Source organism: Phascolarctos cinereus, unplaced genomic scaffold, assembly GCF_003287225.1.
Source record: "Phascolarctos cinereus isolate Bilbo 61053 unplaced genomic scaffold, phaCin_HiC Scaffold_5;HRSCAF=322, whole genome shotgun sequence".
Classification (NCBI taxonomy): Eukaryota; Metazoa; Chordata; class Mammalia; order Diprotodontia; family Phascolarctidae; genus Phascolarctos; species Phascolarctos cinereus.
Window position 1 is genome coordinate 293,294,602 of NW_027555958.1, and position 15,824 is coordinate 293,310,425.

At 35.7% G+C, this 15,824-nt stretch overlaps 1 protein-coding gene across 1 annotated transcript in view; it reads left to right on the forward strand.

The window, feature by feature from the left end:
* NSF (N-ethylmaleimide sensitive factor, vesicle fusing ATPase) overlaps positions 1 to 15,824 on the forward strand; it is a 203,698-nt gene that overhangs the window by 183,556 nt on the left and 4,318 nt on the right. The window contains exons 18-19 of the mRNA XM_020997492.1: positions 6,453 to 6,587; positions 8,038 to 8,151. Coding sequence (XP_020853151.1) covers positions 6,453 to 6,587; positions 8,038 to 8,151 — 249 coding nt within the window. The remainder of the gene's footprint in view (positions 1 to 6,452; positions 6,588 to 8,037; positions 8,152 to 15,824) is intronic.

A 15,824-nucleotide genomic window follows, 5' to 3' on the forward strand; every position in this document is an offset into this window, starting at 1 on the left:
ATTTTTTATTTAGCTGCCCACCTTGTTTACAGACTCCTAATTTTTAATAAAAATTGTATTCTCCCTTTGACAAGAAATATCTTTCCAAACCCAGATTCTAATTAGCAGTATTAAGTTCTGGTTCCTTTCTTTCTCCCCTTCCTGTCCTATGGTTTTAAGGTAAACCCTAAATTCATTGCTTAATCTATCTAAGGGTTTTGTGTTTGTGGTTATCGTTATACCAGTGGTGTGTTGGAGTTCCTCAGCCGAACTTGATAGAGAAAGAATCGATTTTATTTCAAATTGTGTTTGCCTTTTGTTCCCCATTTGAAATCAATCCTTCCATGTCACTACTATATGAATTGTATAGGTATTATTTTTTAAAATTTAGTGTCTTTGTTTTTTAAAGATATCTGTCTTTTTTTCAGCTGATGAAGAAGGGCAAAGGTTAGGGTTGTTCAATTGGAAGGGGCAAATATAATCTAACTAGCCTATCCTCTGTGTAATAGAAGCCATAGATATTAGATACTCTTTAGTATTCTTATTTTTTCATTTGTAAAATATTTTGCTGGAAAATAACACACTTATGTTGGATCTGACTTCTGCTTCTTTGTAGCCATTAGCTAACAAGAGTTTCCTGAATAGAGAAGTAATGAGTGAGAGAAGTGATATTTATCACAAGCCTGCTGGTCCACAGTTAATTAAGGACATTATAATTAATATTGAAAGACTTGATGTTTGGTCTATGATACAAAATCTAGATAGTAATACAGTAGGAGAGAACATTTTATCTCTGTCAATAAACTTGAGAATTGTAGCCACACATTATTAACAGGGTGTATTTTTCCACATTGGTTAAACAATATTTTTATAGTTGGCATTCCCATTTCATGCTGCTGTCAGCTTTTTTCCAAATTATTGTCCGATGTGATTTATTACACTAACACACTCAGAGCTGTTTGTTCATGATAAAACTTCCTCATGGGAATTACCACTAATTAGCATACAAAATGATCTAACACAATTTAATTATTTGGTAATGTTTTTCAGAGTTTTCTTAAAGATGAAGCCTCACAAGTTGAGGCCTGAACTTATCCTGGGTCATGACCTCTTTGCAATGTTGCAGTCTTGTCGAACAAGACAGAAAGCAAAACATAAATTAGCACTCCATTATAAGCCACTGTACATTTCCCAATCTTTCATCACTCTGCAGGTCAGAGTCATGGCTAATATGGGAGTTTTGCTAAGGAAGTAGCAAATAGTAAAAAATTGTAGCTTCATGGACTAAGCAAGGAATATGATCTGTTATTACCTCTTTTTGTGGTTAGTTATGTCTTCTGACAATAGAAGCAAGAGAATTGAGAGTTTAAATTATATGCAGCTGAGTATGAGCCCAAAAGCAAATCAGACGACAGTGACTGCTTTTTTATGGACAAGCATTTATTTTCACTCTCAACTTACCCTTCCCATTTGAAAAAAAAATTCAAAAATAAAAACCAAACCCTTGTAAGAAATATGCATAGGCAAGCAAAGAAAGTTCCACATTGGCCTTGTAAAAATATATGTCACATTCTGCATCTTGAGTCCCTCACCTGTCTGTCAGGAGGTGAGTAGCATTCTTCATCATCAGTCTTCTACAATTGTGGTTAGTCATTGCATTGATTAGAGTTCTTAAGTCTTTTAATGTTGTTTGTCTTTACAGTGTTGTTGTATAAAGTATTCTTCTTGATCTATTCACTTTATTCTGCATCAGTTCATACAAGTCTTCCTAGATTTCTCTGAAATCATCCCTTTTATAATTTCTTATGGTGACATGGTGTTCTGTTACCTTCATATAACATAATTTAATCAGCCCTTCCTCAATTGATGGGAATGCCCTCTAGTTTACATTCCTTTGCCACTATAAAAAGAGTTGCTATAAATATTTTTATGCACATAAGCCCTTTTCTTTCTTGGGTTTCTTTGAGGCATATGCCTCATAGTGATATCACTGTGTCAAAAGATGCACTGTTTATTAACTTTTTGGTCATAGTTCCAAATTGCTTTCCAGAATGGCAAGGCTATTCCACAGTTCTGCTGATACTGCATTCATGTGCCTGTTTTCTTGCAGCCCCTACAACGCTTGTCATTTTCCTTTTTTGTCAGCTTTGCCATCTGAGGGCTATGGGGTAGAACCTTAGAGTTGCTTTAGTTTGCATTTCTGTAATTTTTTGTGATTTGGGAGCATTTTTTCATGTGCTTGTTGTTAGCTCGGGAAAGTACTTGTTCACATCCATTGTATTCTCCCTTTGTCATTAGTCATTCATCAGTTGACTAATGGCTCTTTTTCTCATAAATTTAAAATAGTTCTCATTACATTTGGACATGAGACCTTTATCAGAGAAACTTGCTACAAATATTTTCTACAGTTAGCCATTTCTCTTCTAATCTTAACTGCATTCAGCCTTTGCTCTTTTTATTTAAACTTATTTTTATTTCCCAATTATAAGCAGTTCTCACTTTACACAAATTTGGCTTTACGTAAAGAATTCTGAAAGAAAATTGCATTCCAAAAAAACACCTATGTTAACTTTACTGTATAGTCCTGTGCTCTCTCCCTCTCTCTTTCCACTCCTGCCTCTTAGCTAACTCCTCAGCTTCCCACTCCCCTAGGAGAAAAAAAAAAACACAAAAAACCCTTCCAGTGAAAGTAGAACTGACTTCAAGACCTTCATTTGAGACCTCCAGCTTAGAGAGAAGAGACTTTTGCTGCACTCTGCTTACCCACCCAGGTGTCCAGCCTGTGTGTGTGTGTCTTCTGTCCCTCCACACTTGGGTACCATATATTTGTCCTTGGCCCCCGAATGTCTGCCAACCTCTCCTGTGTCTGCCAACCTCTCCTGTCTGTGTTTGTGTCTGGCCCCCACATGTTCTTCCCCTGTTCCTCCCCTCACCCCCCACACCTATTCCCTGCATGTTCTTCCTCTCAGTTCTGGCCAGGCCCCAAAATGCCTGGTCCCAGCCCCTACCTGCTCCTTCTCTCTCCTCCACTCCCATGTGTCCTTGAACCATGTGCCAGCCTCCACCCTCCATGGGCATGGGGCCCCCTTCCTGCCTCCTTCTTTTCTCCATGTCTGGGGTCAAATTAGATTTATATAGAGGATTAAGGAGCAGTCCACTCCATCAAATGAGAACTGTCTGCAATGACAATCCAATACCTTTTCTTTCCACCTTTCCCCCACCCACATTGAAAAAGAAAGAAAAACCCTTGTAAGAAATATGCATAATCATCAAGAAAAACAAATTCCTTCATTGGCTAACCCCCTCTACCCAATCTCATTCTGTACCCTGAGTCTATCACTTCTCTGTGAGAAGGTGAGTAGCATGTCTCATTATTACTCCTCTGGAATTGTGGTTGATTGTTGCATTGATCAGACTTCTGCTCTCCCTTTATAAATAAGAAGAGAGTGGTAAAAAAAAAAGTGTGCTGAGCATCAGTGCCCTAGGTTTGATGCTGTTATGTTCTGTCTCCGTTCTCTTTCTCTCGCCCAGAACCCTTATTTTTATTATCTATATTTATTATCTTTCCATTTAAACTTCTCTTCAATATCTGCTGTCCATGGTTAAAGTTTGTTTTGTGGGCCTAATTCCCTCCCTTACTACGCAACTTGTTATTCTCCCCTCCCTTCTCCTCTTGTTTCCCTATTGAGTGAAATTTATTTTTGCACCCAACTCTATGTGTACGTATATATTCTTCTCTTCAGTCAAATCAGATGAGAGAGGTTCAAGTGTTGTCTGTTCTTCCCCACTTACTCTTCCTACTTTTTTTGTATAGTCTTCTACTTGTGAGGTCATTTCTACCTTCTTTTGTCTCTTCTTTTCTGCCTAATGTAATCCTTTCCTCTTTCCATTCTTCTTTTAAGATCATCGAAGCATAATACAGCCACTTCCAGGCCCTCTGTCTTATTAGTTCCCTCAATGACTCCTCATGATGATAGGCTTCTCATATTAAAATGTGTACAACAGTTTGTCCCTGTTTAGTCCCTTGTGATTGCTTGCTCATATTTACCTTTTTCTTTTTTGCTTCTCTTTACTCTTTCTTGTGGGTTTTTATTACAAAAGCTCTACTCAGCTCTCTTCATCAAGAATGCTTAGAGGTCCCCTATTTTATTAAAGATTCATATCTCCATCTGTAGGATTATACTTGGTTTTGCTGGCTAAGTTATTCTTGGCTATAAGCCTATATTGCCTCCTGGAATATCATGTTCCAAACCCTCTGCTCATTTATAAAATCATGTTTTAGCTCTTTTAAAAATTCTTACTTCATCTCTTTTAGGAATTCTAGTTGAACTTGTACCCAAGATGTGTTTGTTTTGTTTCTGAGGTTTTACTTTTAGCTATTTTGGAACCTAAGTGTCCCTGTCACCATAATAGCTCTTTATGGTGGGATTTTTTTTTTGCTTGCTCATGCTTTCAGGCTACTTCCTGACTTTGACCTTGATGTTAGAGGTAGACTCTGCACATTTTCTAGAGGGATGGTCTGGCTATCTGCTTAAGTATTGTGTCATTCCATTTGGCCTTCTTTCTGTTCCTCACACAACTACCCTGATTTGCAGTTTCACTCACAGTGCACCAGAGCACCTGTCTTTCAACACAATTCCTCCAATATTGACTATTTCCATCTTTTATCAGCTTTGCTGATATGCAGCATATGAGATGAATCCTCAGTGCTGTTTTTATTTACATTTCTCTTAGTATTAGTGATTTGGAGCATACTTTCATGTGGTTGTTAATACTTTGAATTCTTTTGAAATTCATCTTTTGAGAACTGTTTGTTCCTATCTTTAGACTACTTATCTATTGGAGAATGGGTATAGTGTGTGTGTGTGTGTGTGTGTGTCTGTCTGTCTGTCTGTCTATCTGTCTGTCTGTCTATAGCAAACCTTTATCAGAGAAATTTGATACAAAAATATTTCCCCATTCCGCCTCTTCCATCCTTATCCTTTTGTCTGAGCAGAAGCTTTTCAGTGTCATGTAATCAGTTATCTGTTTTATCTTTTGTAATTGCCTCTGTCGTTTGTTTGGTTAAGAATACATCTCCCACCCATAACTGTGAGAGATATATGATCTGTTTCTCTTCCTATTTTTTCCATTTAGAATGTATTGTGAAATATAGTATAAGGTATTTGTCAAAGCCTAGTTTATGTAAATTGCTTTCCGGTTTTCTCAGCAATTTTTTATGAAATAGGGAGTTTTTCTCCTAAGTAATTTATGTTTTACGCTTTATCAAATACTACATTATTGAGTTCCATTGTTTCTAATCATTCCTTGTCTACTTTGTTCCATTTATCTCCTTTTGTTTTTTAACTAGTACTAGATGGTTTTGGTGACTGTTGCTTCACAATATGTTTTGAGGTCTGGAAAGTGCTATTCACCCTCTTTCCCTACCTCTTCTTATCATTTCTCTTGATATTCTGGATCTTATGTTGCTCCGTTGAATCTGTTATCAAATTCTATAAAGTATCCCTCAATAATTTGATTAGTATAGCATTAAAAATGTAAATTCACTTGGGTAGTATTCTTATTTTTCTTATATTGGCATGATCCAGTCATGAGCACTGACTCTTCCTACAGCTATTTAAGTTTTTCTTTATTTCTTCTAGGAGTACTTTGTAATTGAATCTATATGTCGTTTGTGTGTTTCAGTAGATTGATCCCCAGATACTTTATGTAGTTTGTAGTTGTTTGGAATGAGATTTCCCTTTCTATTGCCTTTTGAGTTTTGTTATTATTATATATGAATGCAGTTGATTTTTGAGTCTGCAACTTTGCTGAAGCTATTGTCTTGATGAGTATCTTTGCTGATTCCTTAAGGGATGTTCCAAGTGTATCATCATCATATCATTAACAACTACGGGTAGTTTTATCTCCTCTTTATCTATTACGATGGGTTCTTAAAGGCTGTACAAGTGGAGCACAGGCTCTTCTGTCAAGTTATAAGTATGGGTCCAATAATAAACTGAAGTTCTTTCATCAAAAGACTAATGTTTAGACATACTCATCACCAGGTAAACCACAAGTTGAAATTTTTGTTCATTGCAACTCTGTGGCCAGCTACTAAGTTATTGAAGATTACAGACCATGTTGGTGGAGGGACTACTCCAAACTAATGAAATCCCTAAGCTATTAAAACTTAATACTACACTAAGACAATATATCCAGTATATTGCTATTGCCACTTCTCCACTTCCCTGATTTTGTTTTCTTGTTTTACTGTAGAGAAAAAATTCTTTAGAAGTTGCCCTCATTTCATTCTAAATCTTCTCTTTTCTTAGACTTTTGTGCAGGAAATTCTGAATATTTTATTTTCCTTTCTTTCTTCACTTTTATATCTGGGATTAAATGAATAGATTTTGCACGTGACTTCTTTTTCTTCTTTCAGGGTTCCTAAGACTAATCCTCTGAATTTTCAAATATTTTCTCCTTATAATCAGGGACGCAAGCTTCTCATCATTGGGACCACCAGCCGCAAAGATGTCCTGCAGGAAATGGAAATGCTTAATGCTTTCAGTACCACCATTCATGTGCCTAACATTGCTACAGGAGAACAGTTGATGGAGGCTTTAGAGGTGATAATAAGTTAATGAATTGATCTGTGCATACTTATCTCTAAAATGTACTTTTCTGACCAAAGACATTGCAAGTTGTGAATAAATTGATTGTAGGATTCTTGGTAACTTATTTTAATTATGACTAACACACAGAAAAGTATGCTATTAAGAATATACGCCTTCTGAAAGGGTAGAAGAATAAGTGTAGTTAGAAACAAATTCATTACCTGCTTCTGGATTATGGTTAATATGGGCAGTACAGAGAACTGAAAGACCTCTTTCACACACTTAGAGACTCTGGGAGCAACATGGTGGTATGCTAGTAAATTACATGAAGAAAGAAGCATAGATTGTGAGAGATAGTAAAATAATTAAGAGCAAATTACCTAGAACATTTATGTATATTGGCTTTTAGCATATTTACCTACACCTAATCAGATTCATTATTAGCATTTTTATTTCTAATATAAAGCATTTTACAGAAGCAACTGCAAAATTTCAGAGACTTTGTAGAATGAGAATGACTCTCAAGACCCCTTGTAGGGTCAATTGTTATTTAAGTTTTAAGATATTTAAATTTCAGTGGGGATTCTGTAATCCTTGAACCTAACCCTAGTTTAATTATTTTTATTTTAGCAGGAGTATTCTTGTACACATCTCTACATTAAGTATCTGTTAAATGATTTTACTAATTATAATGACCTTGAATGTCAGCTCCTTGAGAGAAGGCACTGTTTCATTTTTGTCTTTGCATTCCCGTCACCTAGCACAGTGCCTGACATATAGTAAGCACTTAATAAATGCTTATTGATTGGTTGATTAGTTAAAAGCATGTCCATGTCATAATTATAGCTCATGAGTTCTGCTAAATGCTAGAATGGAATAACCATTATGACTTACTACATAGTCTCATTATTGTATTTTAAAAATCCGTTTAAGAGTGAGAAATCCCCCCAAAAAATGTCAATATAGTTGGTGTATTTTAGCTTGTGTGCCTTAAATATTTGTTTGAGGAATAAGTATATTGTTTTCCTCTATTTCTTTTATTTTGCAAGGGTTCTATAGGAGAATGAAACACCAATTTATTCTATTATAATACATGCAGCATGTTTCTTGAAGTAAAAATAGGGTTTTTCACTGTGATAATTGTTACATATTTTTGTTAAAAAATTTTTTCTGTGAAAATACAGCCAGTGGTAAAATGATAACAAATTTTGTTTAAAAGAAATATGTATTCAGGGTTATAACTTATACCAAATTTTGTTTAAAAGAAATATGTATTCAGGGTTATAACTTATGTAGAAAGCGAGATCAAGGTTTACTTTAATGTACTATGAGAAGACCATAGCAATTTAAATATCAATAAAGTATTCTAATCATTCTCTTAAGGATTAATGTGAAAATTAACTGTGCTTCTGACGTGGATTTTAGGTACCATTTAAGTATTTCTTGTTTTCATTTTTTCTAGCTTTTGGGTAACTTTAAAGATAAAGAACGTACCACTATTGCACAGCAAGTCAAGGGAAAGAAGGTGTGGATAGGAATCAAGAAATTACTAATGCTGATTGAGATGTCACTACAAGTAAGAGTCATCATTGATATACCATTAAAGGATTTATTATTTTATTTTACAAAGGTTTAATTTTAGCAAGCTAACAATATTATTATATTATTCTTCAGGTCTTGTGTAATATAGTTGTTTGCCTCTGAGACTGTGAAATATAATCTGATGAGTATTCTTTCCTTCTTTTTATTCAAAGAAATAGGAAACATTAGAGCTGACATCACCTTAGATATCACCTAGTCAAGTTTCCTCCTTGTACAAATGAGGAGATTTTAGCTCCAAGGAGCTTTAGTTATTTCTGTCTTAGACTTTAGAGATGGGAAGCACCTTAGAGAATGTCTTCTTCAACTCCCCTCCTTCATAGATAGGGACTCCGAGCCCCCCAGAGAAGGGAAGTGACTTGCCATGGGTCAAAAATTAATGAGTTGTATTGCTGAGCTGAGAATCCAGGACTCTGGGGTTACTGTCTGTTGCATTTTACCCTACTTACCTTAACTGGATTATGGTTTAATTTTTTATACTTTAGTACAAAAGAATATCTCAATTGTATGGTTATCTTCAATTTTTTAAATCATTCAGCACATTTTCTGTGCACCTGCTACTTGTACAGTAGTGTATTAAGTACTCACATTAGTGAGTTAAGCCTGTACAGAAATTATTTTGACTAGGGCCAGTCCTAAGATAAGTCATGAAATTTCTTTACTACTTTTCTATTCCCACTGTCAGTGTTCTTTTTCCATCCTTCTGAAATTCCTCTTCTACCTTTTGTTCCTGCTCTAGCTTTTCTATATGTTTATCCTGTGTCCTATTAAATAACTCGTCTGGCAAACTTATTTTTAGTTAAAAAAAAAACTAGTCATTGCTAAGGTGTTCTACAGTATTTCAAAGGATTTGGGAATATCCTAATGTGAGTATTCACTTCAGAAGTAAAAATTGGAATCCATCTATGCCCTCTCTTATTAGTTTTCCAAAGGAAACTCCACCTACCATGCTGAGGGCTTTCCTCCAGGGCTTCTTACATTACAATCGTCCCAGTGCTACATGAAGAATGTCCTCTCAGTTATTCCCTATCCATATACGACCAGCCCACTTTCTTTTTCAGTCATACATCTCTTTGATCTCTTCTGTACGGCTTCTTGTACGCAGTTCTGTAACTGTAATATGCCCACTGTGTGTCTCACTGTTGTCCTTTGGTGACTTCCACTTTAGATTCCTCAGAAGTTGTGATGTTCCATGATTCACAACCATAGCATACTACCAGAGATATTGATATTAATAAGATTGGCCTTGGGATTATGGGAAGCTAATGGCGTGTTAAGACCTGTAGAAGCCTAGATTACCCACAATCACCCTAGGAAAAAAAACTGAGAATGCAGTAGAAAAAACAATGATAAAATTAGAAAAATATAGCTACAGACTCTTCTATCCAGTCCAGAACTGCACAAAAGAATCCCAGAATCCAGCAGAAGCTTGGAGCATAGAAAAGCTAGGGCAACCAGCAGCCAAAGCATGGACCCGGACCAGCTCTTGGTTGTTCAGTGCCCAGAGCTTAGTGCCTAGGCAGCCTGCCAAAGAAACAGCAGGAGATGGGGCCAGGCTAGCACTGGCAGCCTAGTATGCACTTCCACAGCACTTCAGTGCCCAGGCAGCCAGGCAGTCCCACTCAAGGCACTGCAACCAGGTAACTTGGGACCTGGGAAACCCCTACCTGAGCCACAGAAGTAGAAAGGGCTCATACAGCCCCTCAGAAACAAAGGCCTGCTACCAGCATTTCAATAGCATCTGGGTGGGGACCTATCAGGCTCACAACAGAGCCCAATCTAGGTTTGGAACTATGTAAAAAGAATGAGACAATGAAGGTGCCAAGGAAAAAAACCCAAGTTAAGTTACTAGGAAACTGAGCCAAAAACCCAATAATTCCTGCAGAAAGCAGGGGCAAGTCTTATCCACTGTACAGGACCAGGGCTTGCCCATGCAAGAGTTAAGAAGAACAAAATCTCATCTGAACACAAAGCCCCAATTCAGAAATTTAGGCTGGAGATATGAGTAAATAGAACAAAAAGCTGAATATAATGAAGAAATATCTCGGACTGAGAGAAGCCCAAGAGGTAAATCAAAAAAAAAAAAAAAAGAGTCATAACACCACATGTCCAAATAAAGCCTCAGAGAAAAAAATGTCCTGGCTCCAAGAAATAAAGGAGTACCTGGAAGAAATGAAAGAAAAGATAGAAAATTCACTATTAAAGAAAATAACAGCTTATGGAGAAAAAACTAGCAGGGAAAATTAATGCCTAAAATACACAATGGTAAGTCTTGCCCTAGAATTGAATTCCCTAAAAGTTAGAGTAGGCCAAACCAAAAGCAACAACTCTTTAAGATGACAAAAAATATTAAAGTAAATTTAAAATGGAAAAGGAAAAGATTTAAAATAAAAGCAGAAGAAAATGTCACTACTCTTAGAATCTTTGGACTACCTAGACATCATGACCAAAAACAAAACAAAACAATCCAGATACTGTATTTGAAGAAATCACAAATAAAAACTGGAGCAAGAGGACAAAATGAAAATAAAAAGAAACTGCTAGTCACCTCCTAAAAGAAGTACCAAAAAAGAAAACTCCCAGGAATGTGTCTATATTAGAATGTAAACAAATGAATTGTATGCATCCTATTATAGGATGAAAAAACAATTGTCCCCTCAAAACCTTACTGTCTTCAAGGGTAAATAATATAAATATAAAATATATATATATATATACACACACATATATATATATATAAATATAAAATATATATATATACATACATATAAACATAAAATATATACGCACACACACACACACATATATACACACACAATATATATGTATACATACACACATTTAAGTAAGTCAGGCAGAAGACCTGGAGGTAGCTTTGTTCTATTGTTTTATGGTCCTAGGAGAAGGAAATGGGGGGGGGGGTGGAGAATAAGGGAATATACTGAGAAGGAAAAGAAAAGAAGGGAGCAAGACCATAACCAAAATCCAAGGATTCCAGTTCAAAGGGAAAAAAAAATACTGGAAGCTACCAGAAAGAGTTGAGTTAAAGTACTGAGGAGCTACATTTAGGAACACACAAGACTTTCAGAATAAAGAGAGGAAAGCCTATAATAAAATATTCCAAAAAGCAAAGATAACAGTTTACAACCAAGAATAATCCACCCAGCAAAACTTGATTACTGTGGGGGGAAAATGAATGAGAGGACTTCCAAACATCCTGATAAAATTAGATGAACTGAGCAGAATTTTTGAAGAGCAAATGGAGAAGTCATAAGAAACATAGAAAGACAAATACATTTGATCATTGGAAGGGACTATATGATGATGGATTGTTTATATTCTAATATAGGCAGGAAAAACTATTGTCCTCAGAATCTTAATGTCTTCAAGTGTCATAGATAAACTTAAATAAATCAGGTAGAAGGTCTCTAGGGGTGGTTCTGTTCTGTTCTGTTTTATTGTCCTAGAAGAAGGAAATGATTGGAATAGAGGAATATACTGAGAAGTAGAGGGAAGAGGAGAGAACTTATTTTCTCACGTGATAGTAGTATACAAGATGAAGTCTGTGAGAACACAAAGGAAAAGGTCCAGGAAACAGTTATCCCATGAACCTCATTTTCATCTGAAATGAACCCAGAAAGGTTGAATACACTCACAGACATGCTTGTAACCACACATTTCAACAATGTGGTATAAAAATAAATTAATCTCAGTAGGGGGAGTAGGAAGAAACAAAGAGAGGGAGAGATAGAGGGCAAGATAGGAAAGGGAGTAGTCATAAACAAAACAAACTTCAACTTCAGAATATACAGCATGAAAGGGAGAGTAAAAGGAAAGAAAAAAATACGATTGTGGACTAGGCAAAGGGAAGAAAAGGTAAGCAGAACAGAAACATCCCTTCAGTTATAAATCATTTGTGTTAAACAAAATCTTCCCTTTTTTTCATTACCTTCTTTGTAAAGAGGGGAGCAAAGAACATAAAGAAGTACAAGAGGACAGAATGGAAAGAAATACAAAAGCAATGTTCTTCATAAACATAAACGTAATGAATTCGCCCATAAAATGAAAGAGGATGTAGCAGAGTAGATTAGAAAGTAGAACACAGTGATATCTTGTCTATAATAAACACATTTGAAACATAAAGATTCACACAGAGTTCAAATAAGGGGTTGGAGTAGGATTGTTATGTTTCATATGAAGCCAGAAAAGCAAGGATAGTAGTCATGATTTCAGATAACAGTGAAAAGAAACCTGATAAAAGAGATTTTCAGGAAAACTCTACTGTGTATAAAAGCTTTATAGGTAATGAACAGGTAATATTTTTATACACACACACCCCAAGCTGGGATAGCATCTAACTACTTAAAGGAAAAGTTAATGAACTTGCAGGGAGAATTAGACAATAAAACTATAATGGTGAGGGACCTCAATGTATCCCTTTTAGACCTAGATAAATATAACAGAAAGATAAACAATGAAGAAATTAAACACCTGAATAGAACTTTAGGGAAATTAGAGCTGGTAGATTTCTGGTGATTACTGAATGGGAACAGAAAGAAGTTAACATATTTCTCGACTGTTCTGGCATCTTTACAAGACAGACCATGTATTGGGACATAAAAAACTCATGAACAAATGCAGAAAAGCAGAAATACTAGACACTGTATGGAATACAATGCAATAGAAATTATATTCAATAAAGGGTCTTTGAAAAGAAGATTAAAAATTAATTGGAGGTTAAATCATTTTAATCCTTTACAAAAATAAGCAGTCCTAAATAAGTGAAGAAATATTAATTGTTCATGGGTAGATTTTGCCCATATAACCAAAATGACAATACTGCTGAAATTAGTTATTCAGTGCTATACCAATTAAAACTGCCAGATTATTTTGTGAGCTAGAAAAAAAATAATAATGAAATTTATCTAGAGGAACCAAAAAGACAAGAATCTCGAAGGAAATCATGAGGAAAAAGTGGGAAAGAGAGGGACCAATGATATCAGATTTCAAACTGTATTAAAAAGCAGTAATCTTCAAAGGGATTTGATACTGGTTAAAAAGTAGAAAGGTTGCCTGCTAATACAATAGTGGTAGACCTGGGGCCTGTCTAGCTATTCTGGAAAGCAGTCCAGAACTGTACCCCATAAGTACCTAGGACATTCTGTCCTAGCAATACTGCTGCTAAGTATATATCTCAGAGAGATCAAAGAACAAAGAAAATCCATTTGTACAAAATTACCTATAGCAGCTCATAGTAGACACTGAATAAATGCTTGTCGATTGGGGAATCATATCTTACCCTAAGGACTTACTCAAAAAAAACTTGTTTCTTATAGTTGCAGGCCAGTCTGTCAGCCACTGCTGTTTTCTAGGCTTGAAAAAAAAATTATATGTAATTTTTCTGTGCTCTAGTACATGGCCTGTTTTTGTAAAAGTGTTATGTGTTATTGGAAAATATGTATATTCTTTAATGCTCTCATTCATAAAATGCCTTTCATTTCTTAAATTTTCCAACAGTTTGCTCAGTTTTACATTTCCCTTTTTATCTTTCTATTAGAATTGTCCAGCTCTGAAAGAGGAACATTAAAATGACTTTCAGTTATCATGTTATTACTTGTCTTTTTACAATTAGTTATGTATTTTTATTTTTGTAATCAGTTAACTTTCACTTTATGAATTTAGATGCTATGCCATTTGGTACATATGTTTTATATTGATATTGCTTCTTTGTGTATGGTTCCTTTAAGTATAGTTTTCCTAGTTGTTATCTCTTGAAATTTTAAATTTTTGTTTTTTGTCATCTAGTAGCATCAGTGTAACTCCTGCTTATTTGGCTTCAACTAGTAGATAGCGAATTTTGCTCCAGCCTCTTGTTTTCCTTCTTTATCTTTATTTTTAATTGTGTTTCTTGTATGCAGCAGATTGTTAGATTTTGCTTTCTGTTATGATTTCCATTTAATATGTCATTTGTTATATTTACATTTAAGGTTGTGGTTGTTAGATTTGAGGGGGGTTTTTTGTGTGTGTTTTTTTTTTTTTTGCTTTTAGGCAGTTGGGGTTAAGTGACTTCCCAGAGTCACACAGCTAGTAAGTGTCAAGTGTTTGAACTCAGGTCCTCCTGACTTCAGGGCCAGTGCTCTATTCACTGCACCACCTCGCTTCCCCTTCTTCTGTTTATTTCTTTTGTATTTTATTCTCTTCCAAAGTTAGTACTTTGACCACGTAGATCAGTTTTGCTTATACTGTTTTAATGCTCTTCTGTTCCATCAGGCTTTCCCCCTAACAATTTTTTTTTCCATCTCTGTGCTCCATTGCTTGATAAAATGCTTCAGTGGTCCTTTAACCACATCTTCTGAAGGAAACCTTTGGGGTTTGTTCTGCTCACTTTATAGCAGCAGTTTGGGCATACTGTCACTGATTCCTCACATATGTACAATCCTCTGTAGTTGTCACGATGGTATGATGAAGGCAGCAGGGATAAGTATGGGAATCAGGAGACCTCAGATCCAGGCATCACTTTGCCCATTGCCTGGTTATTTTTTTCCTCTCTGGATCTCACGTTCCTAATCCATATGATGAATGGCCTGGACAAGGTGATTTTTCATAATCTATGATATTTTTATGCATGTGTGCATCCTCATGTCTAATATGAAACTCAATCTTGGCCACCCTGCAGGATCTAGATGTACCATACCCAGGTAGACTCAAGAATCTCTCTAGTGACTAGAATTACTTTGCATGGGGAGAGGAGATATTAGAAAGAGGAGAGAATTAAAGTAGAAAGGAAAGCTGGACAAATCATAGATTATTATCATAACATTTGAAAGTTGGAAATTACTTTAGAAATAATCTTGTGCATCCCCTTTATTTTACAGATGAGGCCCAAAGAAATAAGGTGACTTGATGATCACAAAGTTAGCAGTGGTGTTACAGTGAGAACACAGGGCTCTTGGCTCCCAGTATAGTACTGGTTCCATGAAACGGTTTGATGGTTCCATGAGACCATCATGACAGCTTTTCTGAACTCTACCCCATGCTCTTTCTACACTGTGCTAGAGTGCTAAAATGGAGAATATTCTGGAGTGTATTTACCCACTCAGAAAGGTAGAATTCAATGAAAACCCTACGACAATAGAATTGGAGCCCTCTATCTCTACTGTCTCAAGCTTTGTCCTTGCACAAAGTTCACAGGGAAGGAAATTTCCTAGTAATTTTGTCCTTTGTCAGTTTTTCTCTCTCACTCTGGAAGGTATTAAATGTGAGCCCAGGCAATATTTCTAATCCAGTGTGTTACCTGTCTTTTCATATTTTCCCAGCTGTATCTTGAGAATGGCATCCCAAATTGCCTTTTCCATTCAATATATTTCACAGCAAAAGCAGATTTAAAAAAAAAACTATTGAGAATGCATTAAATGAAAAGAGAAATCTGAAATTGGTCATTGGATTCATGAACAATTGGTTAGAGAAAAACGTGAACTCTATAAAAATGTGTCCCCTCCTGATTGCTTTTCAGTGTATGGCTTAGGAACCTAAACTTCCAGAGGATGAATTAATCTACCAACTGGACTGTTTTTTAATAAATTGATTTACTTGCAGTCTGAGCAGTAAATTAAAATTACAGGCTGATCACATTGCTCAAGATTCTTTTTG